We start from the raw sequence: 23,472 nt of genomic DNA, 5'->3' as shown, positions 1-23,472 counted from the left end.
TCCAAATGATTCTGTATCCAAAAGCGGGAATGACTGTCTCAGGAGAGAAAGAGCTCCCTTTATGGGAGGGCTAAAAGCGTTCTCTAGATGGCTTCCTGTCAAGTATGCTATAGTAGAGAATTTGGGTAGGAGTAGAGCTTCTCTACTAAACTACCAAGATGGCTACTAAGTTTTCTTGCAATTCTGAAATGTTGTGACTCAATGATGGGAATTTTGTGGGGAAGAGTATCTCCTCTTTCTTAGAATTTTAAGTAGAAGGAGAAAGGATAGTCTGTATCTGGCCTAGATTCTGGAAGAGCAGATTTCAAAGGGTTCATAAAAAGAATATATAGGATACAGTTGCCTAAAATTCATTAGAAGTCAACCGAGGAAGGATAGAAAACTTTTTTCTGGGTAATTAATCACTTTATTTATCATGCTAGCTGATAATTAATAAAAGGGGTCAGTGGCACTCTCAAATACCAAAGACCCCTCATGAAACCTATTCAATGCTTATATGCCCTTAGAAGTGGGTGTTCCTGAGGGTGGCAATCAACTTTGATTGGTTAACAATCAATGAGAAGAATAAATATAATGAGAGGTGGACTTACTGATAAGGAAAAAAAAACTCTTAAGAAATGATGAAGATACAAAGATAACCAGTCCCAGTGAAGAAGAAAAGTTAGAACTGTCTAGAAATTGTGTTTTTAACCCAGAATCTATGAAGTTAAAAACATTTTTGACAACTCTTTCAATTTTCTTTGTAATCTTATATGTTTTATTTTAAGTACTTAAAACATTATTCTGAGACAGGGCTCATGATCCCCTCAAAAAAGTTCTAATACCCCTGGTCTAAAGAAACTTATGTGGATACACAGGGAACTTAATTGACCAACTTACGTTTTTAAAGATAGAAGAGACTACAAGAATGGGACTGCTGTTCAGGGTCAATGGAACAGTGATAATGGAGGACAGTTCAGAGTTTCTCAACTCTTATTTTACTTGTACTCTCTGACAAGGAGAAAGATCCTTGGACTAGAAGGGTAGAACAAAAGTGACTAAGAGTTAATTAAATAGGAAGATAATGAGAGAACAACTAGCTCCTCTTGTTGAGTTGATTTACAACGTGCAAGTAAACCACGTCCTTGAAGAACTGGGGGAATGTGATGAGCCACTGGTGATGATCTTTGGAAGATTGTGGAGGAGAGAGGACAAACATCCCAATCTTCAACAAAGGGAAAAGAGAGAAGAGGCTGCAACCTATCGATGGGTAAAAGGTTTGATTTTGATTCTTGATAAGATGCTAGAAGGTGTCATAAAGCTTGGTTAGTGAACCTGCTAGAAAAAAAGAAGTGGTTGCAAAGAGGTTTTCATGGTTTCATCGAGAGGTTGTGCCAGACCAACCTCATTTCCTTTTCTGACAGGTTTATTGGGCCGGTAGATCAGGTTATTGAACTGGTAGATCTATGTGAATGATGCTGACAGGGTTTATTCAGACTTTAGCACAGAGTGTTTGACAGAATCTCTCATGTTATTCTTGTGGAAAACATGGAGGAATGTGGACTGGAAATTAGTTCTGTTTGGTAGATTCAGAAGTAGTTGAATAGGCAGTTGTTCGGTCATTTCAATTATGCCTGACTCTTTGTGACCCCGGGGGTTTTCTTGGCAAAGCTACTGTAATTGTTTGCCTTTTCTTCTCCTAACTCGTTTTACAGATGAGGAAACTGAGGCAAACAAGGTTAAGTGACTTGGCCAGGATCACACAGCTAGTGTGAGGCTGAGGCCAGATTCGAACTTAAGAAAATGAGTCTTCCTGAGTCCAGGCCTGGCACTCCATCCACTGTGCCACTTAGCTGCCCCTGAATAAGCTAACCTAAAGGCTAATTAATAGCCAATAATTCTTGGATGTCAACTTTAAATGACTGTAGTAGAGACTTGGTGGTAGTGGTGGCAACAGCGGCAGCTGGACTGGTACTGTGCTAAGCACTTGAGAAATACAAACAAATGACAAACATTCCTGACTTCCAAGTCTAGCACTCTATCCACTATTCTTCACTTTCTCTTTAAAAGCAAAACAAAATGCATTTACACAGTACCTTTAAGTTTGCAAATTTCTGTCAATCTAGCCTTCTTTAAATCTGTTTAATTCTCTCCTCTGCTGCCTTTCCTGTGGGTGAGGTGGACATTGGGTAGGAAGGCCCAGGTTGGTCTTTCAGGCATGTCAGTCACCTCCCTTTTAACTATAATAGCAAACTGAGTGGGAATAGTATATAATAGGACCAGTGTACTTCAAAGCCTGATTAAGAAACAGTGCTCTGAAGGGGTCACTTGGAACATGGGAATGGATGCCTAGGACTCTTTCTGCTCTTTTATGTTGTTTTGTTTTCAGTCAACAAGCATTTATTTTCTCTTCCTTCACTTCCACCCCCAACCCAAATTGGGGGAGGCAAAGAAAAAGAAAACCCTTATAACAAACATGAATAGTCAAGTAAAGCAATTACCACCTTGGTCATATCTAAAGATATATATGTCTCATTCTGCACCTTGAGTTCATCAGGGTATGGATAGCATGCCCCTTCACCAGTCCTCTGGAATTGTAGTGGATTACTTCATTGATCAGAGTTCATAAGTCATTGAAAGTTGTTTGCCTTTTTATTTTTGTTATTTTTTTAAATTATTCACTTACTGTGCATCAGCTCATGCAGTTCTTCCCAAGTTTCTCTGAAATTATCCCTTTCATCATGCCTTATTTCATAATAGCATTCCATTACGTTTATATACCATAATTTGTTTAGCCCTTCCCTAATTGATGGACACCCCCTTAGTTTCCTGTTCTTGGCTGCTACACAAGAGATGCTATTCGTATACACATGAGTCATTTTCTTTTTTCTTTGTTCTCTTTGGTGTATAGGCCCTTGCTGGGTCAGAGGTTTGTATTTTTCAGTGACTTTTTGGGATTAGTTCCAAACTGCTTTCCAGAAGAGTGCCTTTGATTCTTCACTTAGGGGAGAAAAAAGCCTAGTTTAGCTTATCAGATAACCTAGCTTCTTCAATACATTTTGTCCAGCTCCAAACATACAGTCAATAACTATTAGAGACGATGATGATAATGATGTCCTTCCTGACATTTGGGAAAATGGAGCTCTCCATTCGAAAAAGACTGAATATGAACCCAATATGATGTATTGGTAATGTTCTCTGCCTCCCCCATTTCCCCCAATTCACGTTGTTTCTCTTTGTACTCACTGACACAGGAGTAACTTCACATAGGTGTCCCCAAATTGCAACACTTTAAACCAGTATCCCCTCACAGTGTTCTAGGCACACTGCTAACAAGCTAGGGATACAGAGACAAAACAAAATCTAGTTAAGGAGTTTCTATTCTCCTAAAATGAAGGGAAAAAGTGTTCCCAAATAGGCAAATTCGAAATATATACAGAGTTATAGGGGCAGAGGGTACTAGCCAGGGAGGGGATCAAAAAAGGTCTGAGTAAGAGGTGGCATTTGAGCTGAGTCTTGAAGGGAGGTAGGATTCCAAGCAGAGGTAATAAACCAGAACCTGGGGGACAGTCAACAAACAGTAACCACCTGCTACATTGAAGTGCCTGGTAGGCACTAGGGATTTTTTTTAAATACACATCTAGTGTTTTAAACTACTGCAGACTAGTGTTAGCTCACCTGATGGAGCCAAGTGTCTTTATCAGTAGTTTCATGTACTCAGGTCTATGTGTTATGCCCCCCGTTGTTCATCACAGACTATGATAATCTTCATGCTGAAGTGACAGATAAAATAACTGATTTTTTCCACTGATGTCTATATTGCAGCTGGAAGCTTTCCATGTGGTAAGTAAATATAGTTCTTATCTGATACTGGCTGGAGTGACTGCCTGAAGGGAAGCCAGGAGTCTAGTTTAGGGGCCAGACTCAGACTCACAACTACTATTTTATTCATCCATTTGGGCCTTTATTTTTAGCTTTTCCGTTTTACTATTATCTGTCCTGGGGTCAATAGTGTGTATATTAATTATGTATATCCTTTAATTTGCGAGTGCTTATTTTTCTGTATTTTTGGACTTCCTTGCTCATGGGACAATGAAAAGGCCCATTTGCCCAACTTTTTAGAGTAGATGTTTTTTCTTTGTCAACTAAAAGAAATAACACCCCAATCTCACTGAAATTAATATTGATAATATAATTGTACTTGTTCCTCAAACATAGTCCTCATTTGGACCATGGTGATGTTTTGTGTTCATGCATATGATGATATGTAAACATAGCCTCTTTTATCACAAACTCACATACCTGCCTCATGTCAGGGATTTTGATAATCAGCCCACCCTGTTTGCCTAACTTACAGACTCAAGTGTATAAATTTATGGCACCTCTTGTGGTCAGGCTTGGTAATCTGTAGCTTCTATAGTAGGCACAGATATCTCCCAAACTATATCTGACTGCTTTCAGTAAGAAGTCATTTAAACCCAGTAGCAGAAATGATTTAAAATAATCCACATCAAAGATATCTTTCTTTTAAATGACACACAAAACATTGTTAATGTGTTTTAGATAAGGGATTTGTTGGATGAAGACATGTCATGATTAGTCTCTGGGATCTTTGTCCATACTGTAATACTGTATTTGCTTTCTGTGAATCAAATGTGCAAATAACTATCAGTGCCTTTTTGTGTATCCCAGGAATGGAAAGGATTGAGTGAGAGCAAGGGCATAAAGACACAAGGAAGCAAGCAGCCAAGGAAGGAATCATGGTGTCCTGTAAGGAGTGCTAGATTTGGTTAGAGGGACCTGGGTTCTAATCCTAGCTCTCCCACTTACCTGTGCTGCCTTAGGCAAATCATTTAACATCTCTGAGCCTTTCTTAATTCAGATCAGCAAGCATTTATTAAGTATCTGCTTGTGTGGGTAGTACTAGGGGTTCCAAGTTATGAAAAACAGTTTCTTTCACAACAGACGTTCTGCTGAGGAGAAGCAGTATTTACACAGATTAAGTATGTCCTAGATAAATTGAGAAGGGACAGACCAATGTCTAAGAAGATCAGAAAAGAGTCCCATAAGAAATGGCCCCGCCCCTAAGTTGAACCTTGAAGAAAGCTAAGGTTTCTAGGAGGTGGAGATGAGGAGGGAGTACATTCCAACCATGGAAGACAGCCTATACAAAAGTGTGGAGGCAGGAGATGATGATAAGATTCAGGAAAAAACATTTCAGTCAGTTAATAAACATTTATTAAGCACCGACTTTATGCCAGTCACTGTGTTAATAAGGCAAATAAATAAGGCAAAAGCCAAGTCACAGCCCTCCGGGAATTCTCATGTGAAGGGAAGTAGTGCAAAGCAAATTTGGTGAGGAAGTAAAATGAAGGATTTGAACAAGAAGATCCAGAAGACTCCATCTAACTCTAAATCTTCTGATTCTATGGAGTATTCATTTGTTCTAGCATGCTATTTAGGCCTGAAACTCTAGGGCCAAGTCACTTTCTCTTCACTGCCGTTAGGGCAGTGCTTCTGATTAGGTGGATGGATGGATGGATGGGTGGGTGGATGGATGGATGAATGGATGAATTGATTGATCAAAAGCACATATCTTAATCTACTTACTGTATGCCCTGTACCATGCTAAACAACGGGAGTTACAAATAGAAAAGCAAAGACAGTTCCTGCTGACAAGGAGGTTACATTCTAGTGGAAGAAACAACATAGTTATCCCTTCCACACCACAAATCTCCCCATCCCTGTTTCAATATATCATGGATCAGCATAAGAAACTAGATGGGAATTTTTTTGAAGTTTTGCAGAAGCCCCAAAGGCCATGTGAAGACCAGCAGATGACACAGAAAAGGTTTAGAAATTCACAAATGAGTAAAATATGTGTATTGTATAACATCAACGTATTTCATCTTTTAGTACCATAAATATATACAATTTCTTTTTGAGAGTTAAAATATGACCAAATACTTAACCCAAATTTTACAATAAGGTACTGTAAACACCCCCCCTCCAAAAAAAGAAAAAATCAGACTTCTTCACTGGTATGAAAGGAAAGTCAACACCTGACCTCCATGATATGGAAGGGATAACTGTACATATTACTGTACATAGTAAAGAGATAGCCAGGAAGGGGTATTTTGTTCTCTGTAAGGTTACAGAGATGATGATGAGTGGAACAGTAGAGTCAGAGAGGAGTACACAGACACATACCTCATCATGGTTCATGGTCCCTAACTGGGGTGGGTGGGAGAGGAGGGAAAGGAAAGGAGTACAATGAAGTCATTGGGGGTGAGGGAGAGAATACTGGAAAAGAGGTAGCCTTAGGGAAGGGAGTGAGGTGGGGGCTTTCCTGAAATAATGTTCTAGGAGAGACATTCACCAATCAGGAAAGTAGGGATAGCGGGGCCTCAGTGGAAGGGCTTCATATCTGGTGTGGAGTAGTTCATACTCCAGTTATAGTCCCACCACCGATTTTTTTCTCCTAATGCAGGCTCTAAAAAGAAGTTCCCTCCAAATGCAAAAAACCAACAGAAAAAAAAAAAACCTAGCCAGGATCTCAAGTCAGCCTGAAATTTCCGCTTTCCTGGCTCCCACAGAGCATCGTGCAACCCTAGGGCACTCTGCCAGCATCAGGGCTAGTCTACACTGTAAGTGTAGTAGACAAAGTGGAATAAAGGGAGGGCTCTCGGGGGCTAACAGAAGACCTCAGAATTTTGAATGGGTGAGATGTTTCATCCAAAATTATGCACTCCCTCATCTGCTTTGCTTTTGAGAATAGTGATGTTTATATGGAAAGAAAAGGAGTTATTGAGGAGAGAGCGCTTCCCTGGGATACTTTTTAGTGTGCTGACATTGTTTCCTCTAAGTAATCAGACAAACCTAGAAAATAATTCATCTGTATATTACTTTTACCGTAGCCATATTCTTCCCAATTTTTCATTTCATTATATAGAAAGATTTGGCAAAACATGGGTACAGAATTGGAACCTGGTTTTTGAAAAGTCCCTTTGTTGTGACAGTGGCTTCAGAACATTAACTGAGCTGTAAGTTGGATTATTGTGTTATTTATATTAATACCTTTTTCACTTTTCTTCTTGGCCTGAAGGGAAACTACCTCATGATTCATTAAACTGAATCATCGGATTATATACAGCAAGAATGGACCTTGAAGATGATCTAATGCAAACCTTTCTTTTTTTTTAATGGAGAAAATTTCCCCAGAGAGAGGAAGTCACTTTTCTGTGATATCAAGCCTAGGATTAGACCCCCAGATATGCTGGGTACTAATCCAGTGCTAACTAACTAACTAACTATACCAGCTCCACAGCATTATACAAGTTGAGTTTATTTCTTTGCCTTGCCGAGCACTGAGTCTAGGCAGCATGGTTATTCTGTTTGGTCATTTTTTCTAATCATGTCCAACTCTCTGTGACACCATTTGTGGTTTTCTTGGCAAAGATACTGTAGTGGTTTGCTATTTCCTTCTCCAGCTCATCTTACAGATGAGATAAGGAAACTGAGGCAAACAGGGTTGAGTGATATGCCCAGGATCACACATTTTGGTTCTGAATTCAGATTTGAACTCAGGTCTTCCTGACTCCAGGCCCAGCACTCTACCTACTGTGACACCCAGCTTTCCCCAAGACAATATGGTATATAGTACATGGAGTCAGAAAGAAAAGATTACAAATCCATTTTTCTGACACATATTAGCTGCGTGGCAATGGGCAGGTCATTTAATCATTTAATACCCTGAGCCAACTCACAAGACGATGAGTTACATATGAATTTCTACCCTGGGAACTCCCTGTATCAAGAAAATCACAGGCCCAGACCAAGGCCTGAATACCTACAGAACCAAAAGTACCGCTTGAATTCATGTGGCAAATGTTTGTATTACTGGCTATTTCCCAGATCTGGAATTCTCAGCCTCCTCATTTCTACTTCCTAGCTTCTTTTAAGTCCCAGCTGAAATCCCAGTTTCTTTAACAAACCTCTCCTGATCTCCTTCATGCTGGCGATCTTTTCTCTGTTAAATATCTCCAGTTTATCCTTTATATATTTTGTTTGTTTGTTGAGGTAGCTAGATGGTACCATGGATAGAGCGCTGGACCTGGAATCAGGAAGACCTGAGTTCAAATCTAGCCTTAGACACTTATGAGCTGGGTGACACTGGGCAAATCACTTAACCTCTGTCTGCCTCAGTTTCCTCATCTGTAAAATAGAAATAAAAATAGCACCTACCTCCCAGGGTTGTTATGAGGATCAGATAAAATGATACCTGTAAAGTGCTTAGCGCAGTGCCAGGCACATCACAAGAGCTATGTAAATGTTAGATGGTATTATTATTAGTTATTAGCTGTTTACCTATTGCTTCCTTCATTAGACTGCAAGCTCCTTGAGAACAAGGACTGTCTTTTGCCTTTCTTTGTCTCTCCAGTGACTTGGACGTAGTAGGTGCTAAATAAATGTTTATTGATTGACAGCGTGATATACAGAAAAAAAATCAGTGGATATTTGTGTATACACATATACATATGTATACACACTTATATATCTGTGCATAAATATCTGCAGACACATAGGAATAAAAAAATGGGAGAGTGAAGAGATTAAGTGTCTATGCCTGTAAACTGATCATTTAGCCTAAGTTTTTGCCCACAAAACTTGTAGGTGAGAGTTAAGAGAAATCTGGGAAGGCTTTTTTCATGTATTCTATTGGGGAGGAAAATGGATCTATGATAAATGGCTTTGTATTCATACAGATAGTTCAGTGTGTAGTATTTTAGATCAACCTGGTATTTTCGCCCACATTTTTGGAAGTGTGCCAATCACCAATTGCCCATTATGGAAGGGCGTTTTCTAATTATAAACAGCAGCTTAAAATGATATATTCTGAAACAGTCAAAACTGAATGCAGTGAAAACTATAATGACCACACTTGGCCCTAAAACAAAAGATATTAGAAAACTTTTTTGCCTCTTTGAAGAGGTGAGGGACTATGGCTTTAGAAAATTGCATCTTATGTTGAACTTTTTCTGCATATTAATAAGTTCTGCTAAGCTGTTTTTATCTTTTTTAAAAAAATTCTTTGTAATAAGGGATTGCTTTCTGGAGGAAAGAGAAGGGAGAAATACACTGGGAAGTGTATGCGTATGTACATATATATGCATGTATAGAGAGATGTATGTAGATACAGATATATGAAGAAAAGGGAAAAGTAACACTGGAAAATGTAGATGTGTGTGTGTTTATGTGTGTGTGTGTTTGTGTGTATAAATTGATCATTAACTCGAGTTTTTGCCCAGATCTTTTGGTGTTAAGAGTTAAGAGAAATCTGAGAAGGTTTACTTGTGAACTCTGTTGAAAAAAAATGGATCTATGCTATACTGGATTTGCTGTGCTGTGATAGATCACAGTACAGCATAGAAAATAAGCACACACATGCACATACACACACACACACACACACACACACACGCAAGACAGCTAGTGATTCGGTTGTTAGAGCCCTGGACCTAGAGTCAGAAAAACCTGAGTTAAAATCTAGCCTCAGATACTTACTAGCTGTGTGACCCTGGACAAGTCACTTGACCTCTGTTTGCCTTAATCCACTGGAAAAGGAAAACTACTCCAGTATCCTTGCCAAGAAAACCCTGTGGACAATAGGATCCATGGGTCATGAAGAGTCAGACATGACTGAACAACAACATATACAGAAATCCACACACGTATACACATGTACATACAGATATATACACACACATATATGTAGGTTTATATGAAGCAATATTACTTCAGTGTAATAAATGATGATTACAAATACAACGAAATAAGAAGACCTATATGAACTGATCCATAATAGAGCAGAACCAAGAAAAGCAATATGCACTCTACTATACCAAGAATAAAATAATTGAAACTGACTTTTGTGAAATTATAATGACCAAACTTAGCCCTAAAGAAAATGTAAGAAGGCATCTTTCTCACAGAGGTAGAGGATTGTGGGTATGAAACACCGCATGTAATGCCATTTTAGATGTGTTGGTTAGTTTTCCTGAACTGATATTTGAAAAAAATATATTTCATTCTTTGTTATAAGGGATGCCCTCTCGAAGAGGGAGGCTGCATTGGGAAATGTTGGTGATAGAAAAACATAAAATAGCAATAAAAATATATGTTAAAAAGAAAACAATGTTATTGCTGGCTATGACATTCATATGTCGTAGTCATCTCTTTTAACTTTAAGGCCAATAATGATTTCTAGGAGTTCTGTATGTTTCTTTCAGTGCAGATCAGCATAACTAGGAAAGGAATGAACTCAAATCTGGTTATTATATCAGTCATAAGGGATAAAAGGAAAAAATTGAAGTATGCTTTTGGCTAATAGATTTAAGATAGTATGTTTGAATGCATAGTGTTAAAATAATGCTGGTAAGTCATAGGGCATTGTCTTTTCTCATAAAAATCTCTCCTATCCTTCATCCCACAAAATGAATGTCCCAAATGGTTTTCTTTTGATCTGATAATGGAAATGATGTGACTGACATTGCTGTACTGTTAGATATTCAAAAACCTTGTCTCTCTCTTCTTCTCCTCACTTATTTAGCCCTGGAATGAGACCAGATGTAAGCTCTTCTCCATCCAGTTCCTCTACAACAGCGGGACCACCCCCCAAACTCTGCCTTGTTTGCTCCGATGAGGCTTCAGGATGTCATTACGGTGTCCTAACTTGTGGAAGTTGTAAAGTGTTCTTCAAAAGAGCAGTGGAAGGTAGTATGTGTTTTGAAGAGTTTTTTTGGTTTGTTTATTTCTCATTCTTATAAATAGCAGCTTGAAAATGATAGGTTACCATTGGCTAGGATACTTGGAGGACCAGGTCTTCTCCTTTAGCTTCATGGCCAGTGATTTCTAAGAGTGATGCACTTCTTCTGTCCCAGTTTGGTAGAAACCAGTAAATAAATTAACTCCAATCGATGTGTTGTTTGGGTTTTTTTTAATTAGTAACTAATACACAGCTCTGTGTAAACATGGATAGGCCCAGAAGTAACCCCTTGAAAGAGAAAGAAAGTCAAAGAGAAGACGGAGGGGAAAGAATCAAGATCATCAAGCATTTATTAAAAACCTCTGTGTAGGGAAATCGAAAAATGTTGGAGGAGATGCTAAAAAAAATTGGGATACTAACTAATTCATTACTGGTAGAATTTTGAACGAATCCAAATCCAAGCAATCTGGAATTATGCCCAAAGAGTTATTTAGCTACCTTTGGCCCAGCAATACCATTACTAGGTCTATCTCCAAAGATGATCAGGGAAAAAGAAAAAGAACCTATATGTTCTGAAATGTTTATAGCAGCTCTCTTTGTGGTGGCAAAGAACTGGAATTAAGGAATGGCAGAACAAGTTGTGGTATATGATTGTGATGGAATACTACTGTGCTATAAGAAATGATGTGCTCAATGATCTTAGAAAAACATGGAAGGACTTGCACGAAATAATGAATAGTGAAATGACCAGAACCAAGAGAACCATTTATACTTTGTGCAGTGCCTGGCGAAGAGTAAGTATTTAGTAAATGCTTTCATTGAAGCTACAGAATTGCTACATAGCTACAATACAATACAATGCTACATAGTATTGAATGCTTGTTCCCCTTTTCTTCCCTCTTCCTTTAAGCCATATCTGCATAAAATCTTGCCTCATCTTTGCAACTATTCGTACCCTTCCTCCCGAACTACTTTATCTTAGCTACTTTGTATATTTGGATTTACTCCCTTAATATTTATGTTGCATATGTTTAGACTGTTGTCTTCTCCATTAGAATGTAAGTTTTTTGGAGAAGGGATTCTTTCCTTCTTTGTACTCATATCCCCAACACCTATCAAAGTACCTGGTACGTAGGTTTTTTTTTTTTAAATTAATCTTTAAAATGTATTTTATTTTTAATTTATGGAGTAAACAAGCATTTCCATAACACAATATAATAAAAAGATGACTGTACACCAAACTGTAAATCTATGCACAACTTGCTATTCCTTTTAAATATACAACAAAGTTATCATGTTTCTTTTTTTCTTCCCTCCCCTCCTCTGCCCTAGAGAGATCTTGCCACTATTAGACAAAATAGGGGTGTGTGTGTGTGTATATATATATACACACACATATATATACACACATATATATATATATGTGTCAAATTATTCTATATGTTTTTCTATTTATCAGTTCTTTCTCTGGATGCAAATAGCATCTTTCTTCATATGTCCTTTATAGTCCATTTGGGTATTTATAATAGTCAAAATAATTTATTCACTCAAAGTCATTTTTGAAACAATATTGCTGTTACTGTATAAAAAGGCATGGAGATGGGAGACAGAGGCCAGTTTGCCTGAATCATAAAGGGAGGGAGAGAAAGTAATGTCTAAAGAGGTTGGACATAGAGGTTGGAGCCAGGCTGTGAAGTTATGTGTGTGACATTTAAAGTCCTTCATGATGTAGCTTCAGCTCATGTTCCCAGGCTTATTATAAGCTCATTATTCTCCTTTGCTCCAGCCAGATTAGCCTACATGCCATTCCTCATACACATTTCATCTCTCATCTCTGTGCCTATCCACAGACTCCTCATGCCTGGAATGTGCCTTTCCCCAACCACACCTCTTAGGATCCCTGACTTCCTCCAAAGCTGATCCTGCAGGAGGCCTTTCTTGATACCTCTTATTGGCTAGTGCCTCCTTATCCCCTCTAAAAAAATTTACGTTATATTTATTTTATACATATTTTCCATTACTTATGCATGTGTAGTTTCCTCCAATAAGGTGCTTAAGGTCAGAGCGCCTAGCCCAGTGCCTAGCAGACACAGTAGATATTTCATATATGCTTTTTGATTGATGTGAGTGGTTGGGAGGAGTTGATGAAGGGAGGAAAACTGTCCTGTTTTCTTCTTTAGAAAGGAGCAAACAAACAAACAAAAGGACCCTACTCACTGGGAAGACAAAATATTCCCAAGTGGAGGCAATAGTATTCCAATATAACATAATCACAGGGAAATCCATGAAATATAATCAGATAGACGATATCAGTGGCAGAAAAAAATTAGGATTAGATCAAATTATTGTGGTACATTTCATTAACAATTGCTGTTGGGCTCAGGGTCAGGATCACTGATTTGATCCCATAGAGGTTAAATAATTTCACTGTGTCACAGTCCCAGACTGTAGAGTTGAGGTTGTCTACAGTCTCACATGGATACACTGCCACAGAGGAGAGAATGGGAGAAAAATGGGAGAAAATGTATATAGTTGCAAACTCATCTCCCAAGCACAAATACAATCAAGGAAGAAAGAGGTCCCCCTTGCAGTGGGCCACTAGGCGTATCTTCACAAATGAAAAACACGTTTCACATCTGACGATAAAGAGAGGTAAATTCTTAAAATTCCATTGTTGCCTATGAGTGCTCTTGGAATAATTACATGTTTTCATGGTTGTGTAAAGTAACTGGTAAACACTATAGACTGAATGGGTGAGCCAAAGCTCTGGTAATACTCATTTTTAAAAAAATAATGTAACCTATTCATTCACAGTCTGAGAAGGATTATTATTGTTTGGCCACAGTTCTGTTTGCCTATTCTTGAGAGCTATATGAGTCATCTCTCTTCCTTTGCTTAGATTTCTTTTTTGAGTATTGTAAATTATAAAATTGTCCATGCAGGTCCAACCTAAACTTTGGGTTACAGACCACTCATAAGTAGCTCCCTGTCTGTTTTCTACTTTGGAGAAGTTAAGAAGAGTGAATCTATAAAAAAGGATTTATGTTGAGAAGGCACAGAAATTATTCTCCCACTACTTATATATTAATGTTATTATTAATATTAAGAGAGGAAATGGATAGAAAGCCAGCCTCAGAGTCAGAAAGACCTGGGTTCAAGCCTTGTCTCTGACCAATCCTGGCTTTATGAGCCATGCGGCAAGTCACTTAACCACTCGATGCTCCAGGAAGCTCTGTAAGACTTGTCAGTCTGTTTTGATAGAGGAAGTTTCCTCATGAAGCATTTCGCAAACCAATGAAATCACTGGTCTAGACCAAGAAATACATGCACATGTGCATGTATATATACATATGTGATTAATATATTCATAATTAGCCTACTACTGCTCATTATTATTGCTATGAATAACATGAATAATTAGTCCATTTTTATTGAGTTTAGTCACATGGAGTCCCACTGAGCATTGGACCTGGGGTCAGAAGCTCTGAGTTCAGATTCCTAATTGGTAATAATAGCAGTATTGGTTATATTGTAGATATAGTAATATCAATCTTAATTAGTGGTGAGCCAATTATTATTAATAATAATGATTCATTGTACTTTAGGGTTTCCAAAGTGCCTTCTTTACAACTAGGTGAAGTACATAATATAGTTGCTATTATTCCCATTATATAGATGAAGAAACAAAGGCTCAGTGATTTGCCCAAGTCAAGACCAAGTGTGTGTCAGTCAGGTCTCTAGGTCAGGTCTTCTGTTTTCATTTCACTACCCCTTTGGTTAGGTTCACCACCCTTAACCTTAGGAAGAGCCTCTCTTTAGGCAGAGCTCCTTTTCTCTTTTTCCATAGCTTTTGGAACATTGGAATACTAGGTTCTGCGTGTATACACATGTACGTATTTGTACAGTGAGATTAGGTGATTAATGAGAAATGATTAAATGAAGAATATTTCCAATAAATCATTTCACGGGAACTCAAGATTATTTTTCTATAGGTGAGGGTTTAGACACAAAGCTCTCAGTACCCTTCTGTCGAGCTTTAACTTTCTAGATCCTATGAGATGATCTTTAATCGTAAGCAGGGTTGGTTTAGTTTTTGGTTTTTTTTTTATTTGTTTTGGGGGCTCTTTTGTGGGAAGAGTGGTTCCCAAACCTTCTCCAAAATCTACTTCTCTATAAAAATATGTCCTTCAGTGTCAAATCTGTTCAGTGAAAGAACCATCCAGAAAGATACGAAGTAACCTAAGAAGGAAGGTTGATAGAAACTCTCTTCTTGAAGGGAATGAGAATGAAAACTGAGTCATACATAGACTTTTGAAGACCTACTTGGAAGAGTCCTGAGATTTAGCTTGGATGCTCAGTTGGCTATAAATACAAACTGCCACAGGTACTCTAGATTGTCCCCCCATGTTAAAGGTGTACATGAGAAATATTGGGTTTCTCGGACATTGGAATCCAAATCAATTTAGTAAATTTAGTCATAGGGTGCCACAGAGCTGAAACTTGGAATTTTGTGCTCAAAACAAATATCACAAACCACACCCTCAATTGAGGGAAGTAGAGATGGGCTTATTGCTTCCCATCTCTTTAGGAGTTTCCTATTTTTTCCTATTTTGACTTACTCTTCCTAGCTAGAGGTTTGCCTAGCTTTGTTCTTTCCTTTCTGCTGAAACAGCATGGAGCAGTGGATAGAGCATTCAACTTGGGGTCAGGAAGGTTCAGATTCCTCCACAGATACTACCTGGGTAACCTTGGGCAAGCCATTTAATCTCTCTAGGCCTTTGCATTGTCATTTGTAAAGTGAGGAGGGCAATATTTTTTTTTTTTGAGGGGAAAGGCAGGGCAATTGGGGTTAAGTAACTTGAAATGTGTCAAGCATCCAAGGCCATATTTGAACTCAGGTCCTCCTGACTCCAGGGCCAGTGCACTACTTACTGCGCCACCTAGCTGCCCCAAGGAGGGCAATCTTGATGGCCTCTGACATCCCTTCCCATTCTAAATCTATGATCCCATAACTACAGGGACTGCCAGTACTCTCCATCCTGGTTCTAGCTCTGTAGTGAGGAATTTGGCTACTTCTAAGTGGTGATTAACACTGATCATTGTTTATCTAACAAATGTGACCAACTATATTGAGCAGTTCCCTATTTTATACAGCATAAGCATAGGAGATCATTGGTCTCTGTTTTCTGACATAGAGAAAGAGCTGTGAATTGGGCTTTGTACCCCTTCCTTCCTGCTATTCTCTATCTCCATGAATGGCCACACACCTCTCAACCTTTATGCTTTTGCATGCCTCCTGCCTTCATTCATCCTATTTCCTCTGCCTAGGAAGCAAATGTAAATTTTCAAAAAGACAGATTAGTGGTTGAAGTTGTCCTTTATGGTGGTTATTTTGAGAGAGAGAGAGAGAGAGCGAGAGAGAGAGAGAGAGAGAGAGAGAGAGAGAGAGAGAGAGAGAGAGAGAGAGAGAGAGAGAGAGAGAGAGAGAGAGAGAGAGAGAGATTAGATGGCAAGATGGAAGTCTGCTCTGAGAATTAAGAAAGACCTTCAGGCATGGAATCATAGAGCTGGAAGGGACCTTAGAGTCCATTTATTCCAACACCCTTGATTTAGAGATGAAGAAACTTAAGCCCAGAGAAGATTTCTAAATTTTCATTATTAAAAAAAAATTAATTAAAAATCTGTTTTCTCTCTCTCCCACTTCCACTGGGGGAGAAAAGAAAGAAAACCCTTGTAACAAACATGAATACTAAAGAAAAAAATCCCCACATTGGCCATGTCCAAAAAATATATATCTCATTCTGCACCTTGAGTTTATCATCCTCAGGATGATGGTAGAATGCTTCATCATCAGTCTGTAGGAATCATGGTTGGTTATTGGGTGAGCAGAATTCTTAATTTTTTTAAAGTCGGTTGACTTTACAATGTTGTTCTTATTGTATAAGTTGTGTTTCCCTGGTTCTGTTCACTTCATTCTGAATCACTTTATACAAGTCTTCCAAGGTTTCTCTGAAACTATATGTTTCAACATTACTTACAGCATGGGCATTCCATTACATTCATATATCATAACTTGTTCGGCTGTTCACCAATTGATGGGCACTCCTTTAGTTTCTGTTTCTTTGCTACTAAAAATAAGCTGCTATAAAAATTTTTCAATTATGGATCCTTTTCCTCTTTCTTTGGGTTACATCTCTAGTAGTTACATTGCTAGATCATACAGCTTAGTAACTTTTGATGTGTGGTACCAAATCACTTTCCTGAGTGGCCAGACCAGTTTATAACTACCTGGACAATGCTAGGCCCAGAGCAGTAAATTGATTTGCCTGAGGTCTCATAACTGCTAAGTGTCTGAGACAGGATCTGAACCCAAGTTCAGTGCACCGTCTACTACTCCATGCTGCCTCTAAGCAAATAAGCTTGTCACTTAGGAGGCACTCAAATCGTAGAATGGTGGCACTGGAAAAAACCTTTTGAGGGATTGAATCCAAATCCTTCATTTTACAAATGAGGAAATGAGATCATATTTGTCCAGAGTCACCCAGGTTGGTGGCAGAGCCATTGACTCATAGATCTCTAGACTTATTACAAAAGATATCATTGGATAGTTCATATCAGGAAAAGTGAATATAACTTATTTGTACAAAGATTCAACAACTGTCCTCTAATGTGACCATTCTTTCCCCAGAAATGATTAACCCAACCTAAATAAGTAAAGAGGGAGAAACATTGTTTTCCCTGCATAGGTATTTTTTTCTTTGGAAAATTGTTGCAAGATGCCTTATCAGTCCTAGTGGATGTATGACTTGTAGAGGCAAAGCAGAACTCAGACCAGTTCTTTAGAACTATAAATAAGGTTTTCATTACATTTTTGCCCCATGGAGAAGAGTCCAATTCATACTTTCTTTGTCTTGAAGCATAGGTGTGTGTATGGTGTATACCCAGGCACACCTTAACATACTAATAACCCTCTTCCCCAGGGTATACCTGCCTAAAATTGAGAGCCTACTGAGGGCTTTCTTCATTCTTCTATTTCTCACTCACTTCTCTACAGTTTCTGGGAGGTATAGGAGGGAGAAAGGATATGGGCCTAGTAACTTGCTTGCCCTGCAGTCCAGGATCCCTCTGCAACCCTTTTCTGGATGCTCTCCATATCATGGGCTCTCCTACTGTAATGGTACTTCTTGGCAGAGAGTAACTTCCAATGAGTTCAGGCAGCCTTCCTCCTCCCACCCCCAGTAGTTCCCCTAACTCCTGCCAAAGGATTCCAGCTGGCTGCAGCTGGGTCAGGGAAAAATCGACAAGACATTTTTTCCCCTCTGACTGCCTTGGCCACTTTTGTTTGTTTATTTCCTGTGGCTCAGCCTGGGGTATGTGGCCCTAGGGCTTTGGTTGGTATGGGCAATAAGGGGGAAAAGTGAAAATTTTGAAAGAAAACTCCTTAAATTCCATTGCCAGATGTTCACAGCAAAATTGAGGGCTAGGAGACCTAGGAGAGACATTTAGCTAGTCACTTTTCTCAACTATTCTTATTGCTTCATCGGCCCACATCTATCAGAGGTATTTGCATGGGAGTGCCAGACAAAAACTCTGGTTGTTGATACTTTGATACTTGTTGATAAATTGATCAGTTAATGTCCCAAAGGGTTTGCAGTGGTGAGCACATTTATAAGGTGCATAGATTGGTTCATGGGATCAAGTCTCTGATTCACCCATCCTTGCCATTAGCCTCAAAGTGTTAGACTAAATAGCTTTTTTCCCCTCTAGTACTATATTTAAAGATAGAAATAAAAGAAGTATCTGTTTTGTTTATGCAATATTGAACTGAAATATCAGCCTATCCTTGGAGAGTTTTACAACTCAAATCATACGACCAAGTCATTTACTAGTGGGACTTTGAGCAGCTCCCTTAACTTTCCTGGGCCTCATTTTCTTCTTGTCTAAAATGAAGGAGTTAAAACTAGAGAGCTTCAGAGGGTCCCTTCTAGCTCTAAATCTATCATCTATCATCTCTGAATTCTATGATCTTATTATAGTAATATTGAGCAATTGTACGTTCTGGAAGTTTTTTTAAGTTTCTTTTTTTTAATGAGGGAAATTAAAGTCTGAAGAGATTAGTTTTATCTTTTTCTTTTCTTTAATTATTGTTTGTTTAACATCAAACCTTCCAGACTCACCCCAGGAAAATTCAGGTACTATATTGTGCTAGATTTAAATATATTGAATTCCTTCTCCTTACTCCCCCCACCCCAAAAAACAGCAAAACAGAGAGAGAGAGAGAGAGAGAGAGAGAGAGAGAGAGAGAGAGAGATAGAAGCAATCCACAAAATGAGCAGTATTTTAACATTCTTTTTTTGTTTCCTTTCTATAGGGCAGCACAATTATCTTTGTGCTGGAAGAAATGATTGTATCATTGATAAAATTCGAAGAAAAAACTGCCCAGCATGTCGTTACCGAAAATGTCTCCAAGCTGGAATGAACCTAGAAGGTAATTTTCATTTAAAAGACTTAAGTGGATTGCTTGCTTCTGAATCACAGGAAAATGCATCAATTTGCTTTGTAAGATGTGAGTAATCAGGTGTAGTGTCTTGCTATTTTCAAAATAGTTGAGTCATTATAGGGCATTCTTGACCATAATATCCATACTATTGCCTGGCAAAAGTAGGGATTTTTCTCCTTCTTTCTCGTCAAGGGTCCTATTCTGCCTGTTTAACAGACCTACACGCTACCACACTGCGGGTTCTCCTTGTAGAGAGGACATGCTCTTTGAATTTACTGTAGCCAGGCTGGTAGATGGGGAGAGAAATTATGCCATATGAGTATTAGGGAACATAACAAGGCATTCTCTTTGTTTCTTTTACACCTCTGTAAAGTTTCCAAGTGGAAACACTCTTCTATCAAACATGCAGTTGTCATTTTCTTTGTCATAGCCCTTTTAAGAATTCCACTTTCTAAATGGCCCCCTCTTGGGGGAATGTATAGCCATTTTATCTCATATATGTCAGGGTGGTTGATAACGTGTGAGTACTGGTATAGAGAGAGCTTGGCACAATGGAAAGGGTACTAGCTTTGGAGTCAGAGGATCTGAGTTTGAATCCCAGTGGTCACATTTCCTGTGGAACCTTGGAAAAGTCACTGGGTCTCATTTTCCTCATCAGTAAAATGAAGGTATTGTTCTAGATGGTCCCTATTCACTTCCTCTTTCAGATCTATGAGTTTTATTGTTTTCATCTTCTTATAATAAAAAGCCTTTAAACTGGAAGATAATGCAGATAATACAAGTAGTATTTTTTCATTTTGGAAGTGTTTGAGATGCACCTCTGCTTGATATTGAAGGCTCCTCAAGGACATGATTAGCAGATATTAAATTAACAGCTTTGCTTTATTAAAGTAGCACTTGCTCTAGAGTGAACATGAATCTTGAGCAGCTCCGACCTGTCACCCCAAGTAAAAAGAATGGTGGGAAGGTACTGGGGAAGGTCAAAGAATTATTAGAGCTGTAGACTAGAAGGGCTGGGACTAAAATGTCTGTAGTTTTGTAGGTCATGTCTGCTCACCACCATTTTGTTACGTTTTGTTAAAGTGATAGTATCTGACTTCCATGAAAGATGTATCATGTTTTGACCTGAAGGGAAAAATCTTTAAACAACAAAATGCCTTCCATGTCAGAAATATGCTGTCTCCTCACTGCTGCCTCTTAGTATCTCGCCCAAGCACCACGTCCTACATAAGGCCTTTCCTGATCCCCCAGGGCTAGTGCCCTGTGTCATCCCTCTGCCAAAAAACTAAACTCTATTTTTAAAATATGCTTTTTATGTACTTATATCTACACATATTGACTCCCTGATAAAATGTAAGCTCCTTGAGAGTAGGGACTAATTAATTTTTGTTCTTATATCTTCAACAATTAGCACAGTACCTAGAACATAGTAGGTGATTAATAAGTGCTTGTTAATTGATTGAGCAGGAATAATTCTGTACATATATTCAAAGGGATTGTAAAGCTATTTAGTTAAGAAATACAATCTATTTTCACATTTTTCAGTGAATAGGCTTAGCCCAAATAGGACAAAAAGAGAGAGAGAAAGAAACGGAGGGAAGGAGAAACAAAGAAAAGGAGGGGGGGAGAGAGAGGAAGGAGTGGGGAGAGAAAGGAGGGAGAGAGAGAAGGTATGGAGAGAAAGAAAGGAGAGAAGAAGAGAGGCAGGAAGAGGAAGGGAGGGAGGGAAGAATGAAAGAAGGGAGGAAAAGAGAGAACGGAGGAGAGAGAGAGATTTAAAAGTTCGTTATCCCCAGAAGAGTCCCATATACCCAGAATTTGTTGAGCTTAGTGATACTTCCTACCAGCTAAATGGTTTCTTGATTGAACTTATTTGGTAAAACATTTCAGAGAAAAAATTACCCTGGAAAATAGCCTCTATCCTCCACTAATATCATTTAGGTGATGATCTAATTAAAAGGAGCCCTGCTTTCAAAACGATGTCAGTAATACCCAGAAGGGGATAACTCCATGTTGTACAACTGACATAGAAAGCATATAGTTGATGCTTTTTTTTACCCAGGCAGGGCAGTATATAACAAGTATTTTTCTCCTGTGGAAAAATATTTAGCATTAGCAGGTTCTAATTATATATTTAAAATAAATAATAAATAATACCAGTAGGACAATACAACTGATTTGGTGTTCTCCTTGGGGATTTGGTTTGCCTTTGTTAAACATGAAGTAGGTTGATGAAGTGTGACTTGTAAGCAAAAGCTCTTCCACAAACCAATCTGGCTTCCTGCTTTATAGACACACCTCAGATTATTTGAGCCAAGCAAGTTATCAATCAACCTCTTAATCATCCCAACCCTATACTCAGAGTCTATAGAAAGTACAGGATTGTGCATCAGAGAGACATGCCTGAGCATCTCCTTCTGACCTTGGTGAACTAGAAACAGCAGGGGAGAGAGTTCTGGCCTTGGGGCCACAGGCCTGAATTCAGATCCTGCCTCTGACACAGTCTAGCCAAGTGTCCCCAGCCAGGACACTGATGACATTAAAGAGCTTGACAACAAAAAACAAACACCTAGTTCAGTCCGGTTCAAAACTGGAATATTGTGGCTGACTTTGTTTCAAAGTTATTCCAGGAAAAAGATAGCTGCCCACCTAATACAACTGTTTGAAAACTAGGTAGGTCAGTTAACAAATTAAACTGGGGAAAGGACTTCCTGATCCACAGGTGACCTTTTTGATTTTACAAATATTAGTGGAGATTGCTAACTTAGCTGTGCTTGGCATGTACTAGTTCTCCTGCCAAGGTGTGTTTGTTCTTTAAATAAATTCACCAAGTATTTATCTGTAATTATAGCATAATGGCCTAAATTTCAATAGATATGCTAGCTAATTTGATTCTCACAACAACCCTGTGAGATATGTGTTGTTATTATCTCCGTTTTATAAATGAGGCACTGAGGCGGAGAGAGCTTAAATGACTTGCTTGCCTGGGGTCAGATCACGCAGCTGGTAAGTTTCTGAGACAGGATTTGACCTCAAGACTACCTGACTGCACATTAACTTCATCTACCAGGCCACCTAGCTGCCTTCATTAAGTACCTATGATGTGGGGGAGTCCTGTGCTAGACTACAGATATAAAAATAAAACAGACATTTCAAGCTGGAACTCCACCAGACTTTCCTCAAGGAACTCATATTCTTTGGTCAGTTAGTCTTTGCTAGTCAGTCTTTATGTTAACAGTTGTGTAATGGGGTAACAGTTATATGTTAGAGGGGGTTAATTTTTAACACAGTATCCATAGTGTGTCTAAATAGGGAATAAGGGGGTTTCATAAGGAAGGTCTTCAGTCTTTTGTCCTAGATTGGCTTCATCTGTATACCTTTTTGTTTCTTATCACAGTGGCATTCTCCTCATTCCTGAAATGTTTCATCCTGGCCTTTCCACTTTAACTGGGATAATCACTTTATTCTCAACAAGCTTCCAGACAAACCCTGCCCAAAACTATGAATTCGCTACTATTTCACGTTAGGAAATCCTGATGGCTAGTACTGAATTAATTCACATCCTACATACACAGATCATTTTCAAAAGAACCTAAAATCAGTAGTATTTGTACAGGACATTCCTCTGTAGAAAGACACAGTCCAGAGTAGAAGGAAATTTTAGTTCCAGCTCACGCTTATGTAATACCTTAAAAATTTATAAAGAATTTTCCTTGCAAGAACAATGACTCTTCTAAATACCCACCAGCACCTATAGGAGGAGCATTAGTTTGGCATAGTTTTGCAAATTTTAGTTTCAGATTTTAGAGATAGGTGGTGTATTAATATCCCCACTTGATAGATGAAGGAACAGAGACTCCAAAAGATTAAGCTGCTTGTCCAAAACCATATTGCTAATAAGTATGCTAGCAAGACTTCAATGCCATGTCTTCAGATTCTAGGATCAGGGTGGGGAACCTGCAGCCTCAAGGCCGCATGTGGACCTCTAGGTCATTGTGAAGTTTGGATTCAGTCAAAGGGCTGCACTTGAGGACACAGAGGGCCACATGTTACGGACCACTGTTCTAGGTCTTATAACCTTAAACATGTTACTCTAAGGCAGAAGTTCCCAGTGTTTTTTTCAGTCACTGTGCCCCCAAATTAGGAACTCCTACCCTAAGATAAGGAGAGCAATTGAAGAGTTCTACGTGTAAAAAAATTATCTCCATACTTTAAAGAATTAAAACTA

General features: G+C 38.7%; 1 protein-coding gene across 4 annotated transcripts in view; it reads left to right on the top strand.

Annotated features, from left to right (window-relative positions):
* NR3C1 (nuclear receptor subfamily 3 group C member 1) overlaps nucleotides 1-23,472 on the top strand; it is a 140,574-nt gene that overhangs the window by 85,878 nt on the left and 31,224 nt on the right. For 3 of the 4 annotated variants that reach the window (XM_036752625.1, XM_036752624.1, XM_036752623.1), the window contains exons 3-4: nucleotides 10,589-10,755; nucleotides 19,116-19,232. In XM_036752625.1, the coding sequence (XP_036608520.1) occupies nucleotides 10,589-10,755; nucleotides 19,116-19,232 (284 nt within the window). The remainder of the gene's footprint in view (nucleotides 1-10,588; nucleotides 10,756-19,115; nucleotides 19,233-23,472) is intronic. The other variant, XM_036752626.1, reaches the window with a different exon arrangement.

The sequence above is a fragment of the Trichosurus vulpecula genome, chromosome 3, assembly GCF_011100635.1.
Source record: "Trichosurus vulpecula isolate mTriVul1 chromosome 3, mTriVul1.pri, whole genome shotgun sequence".
NCBI lineage: Eukaryota > Metazoa > Chordata > Mammalia > Diprotodontia > Phalangeridae > Trichosurus > Trichosurus vulpecula.
This window is presented reverse-complemented; position numbering and strand designations above follow the sequence as displayed.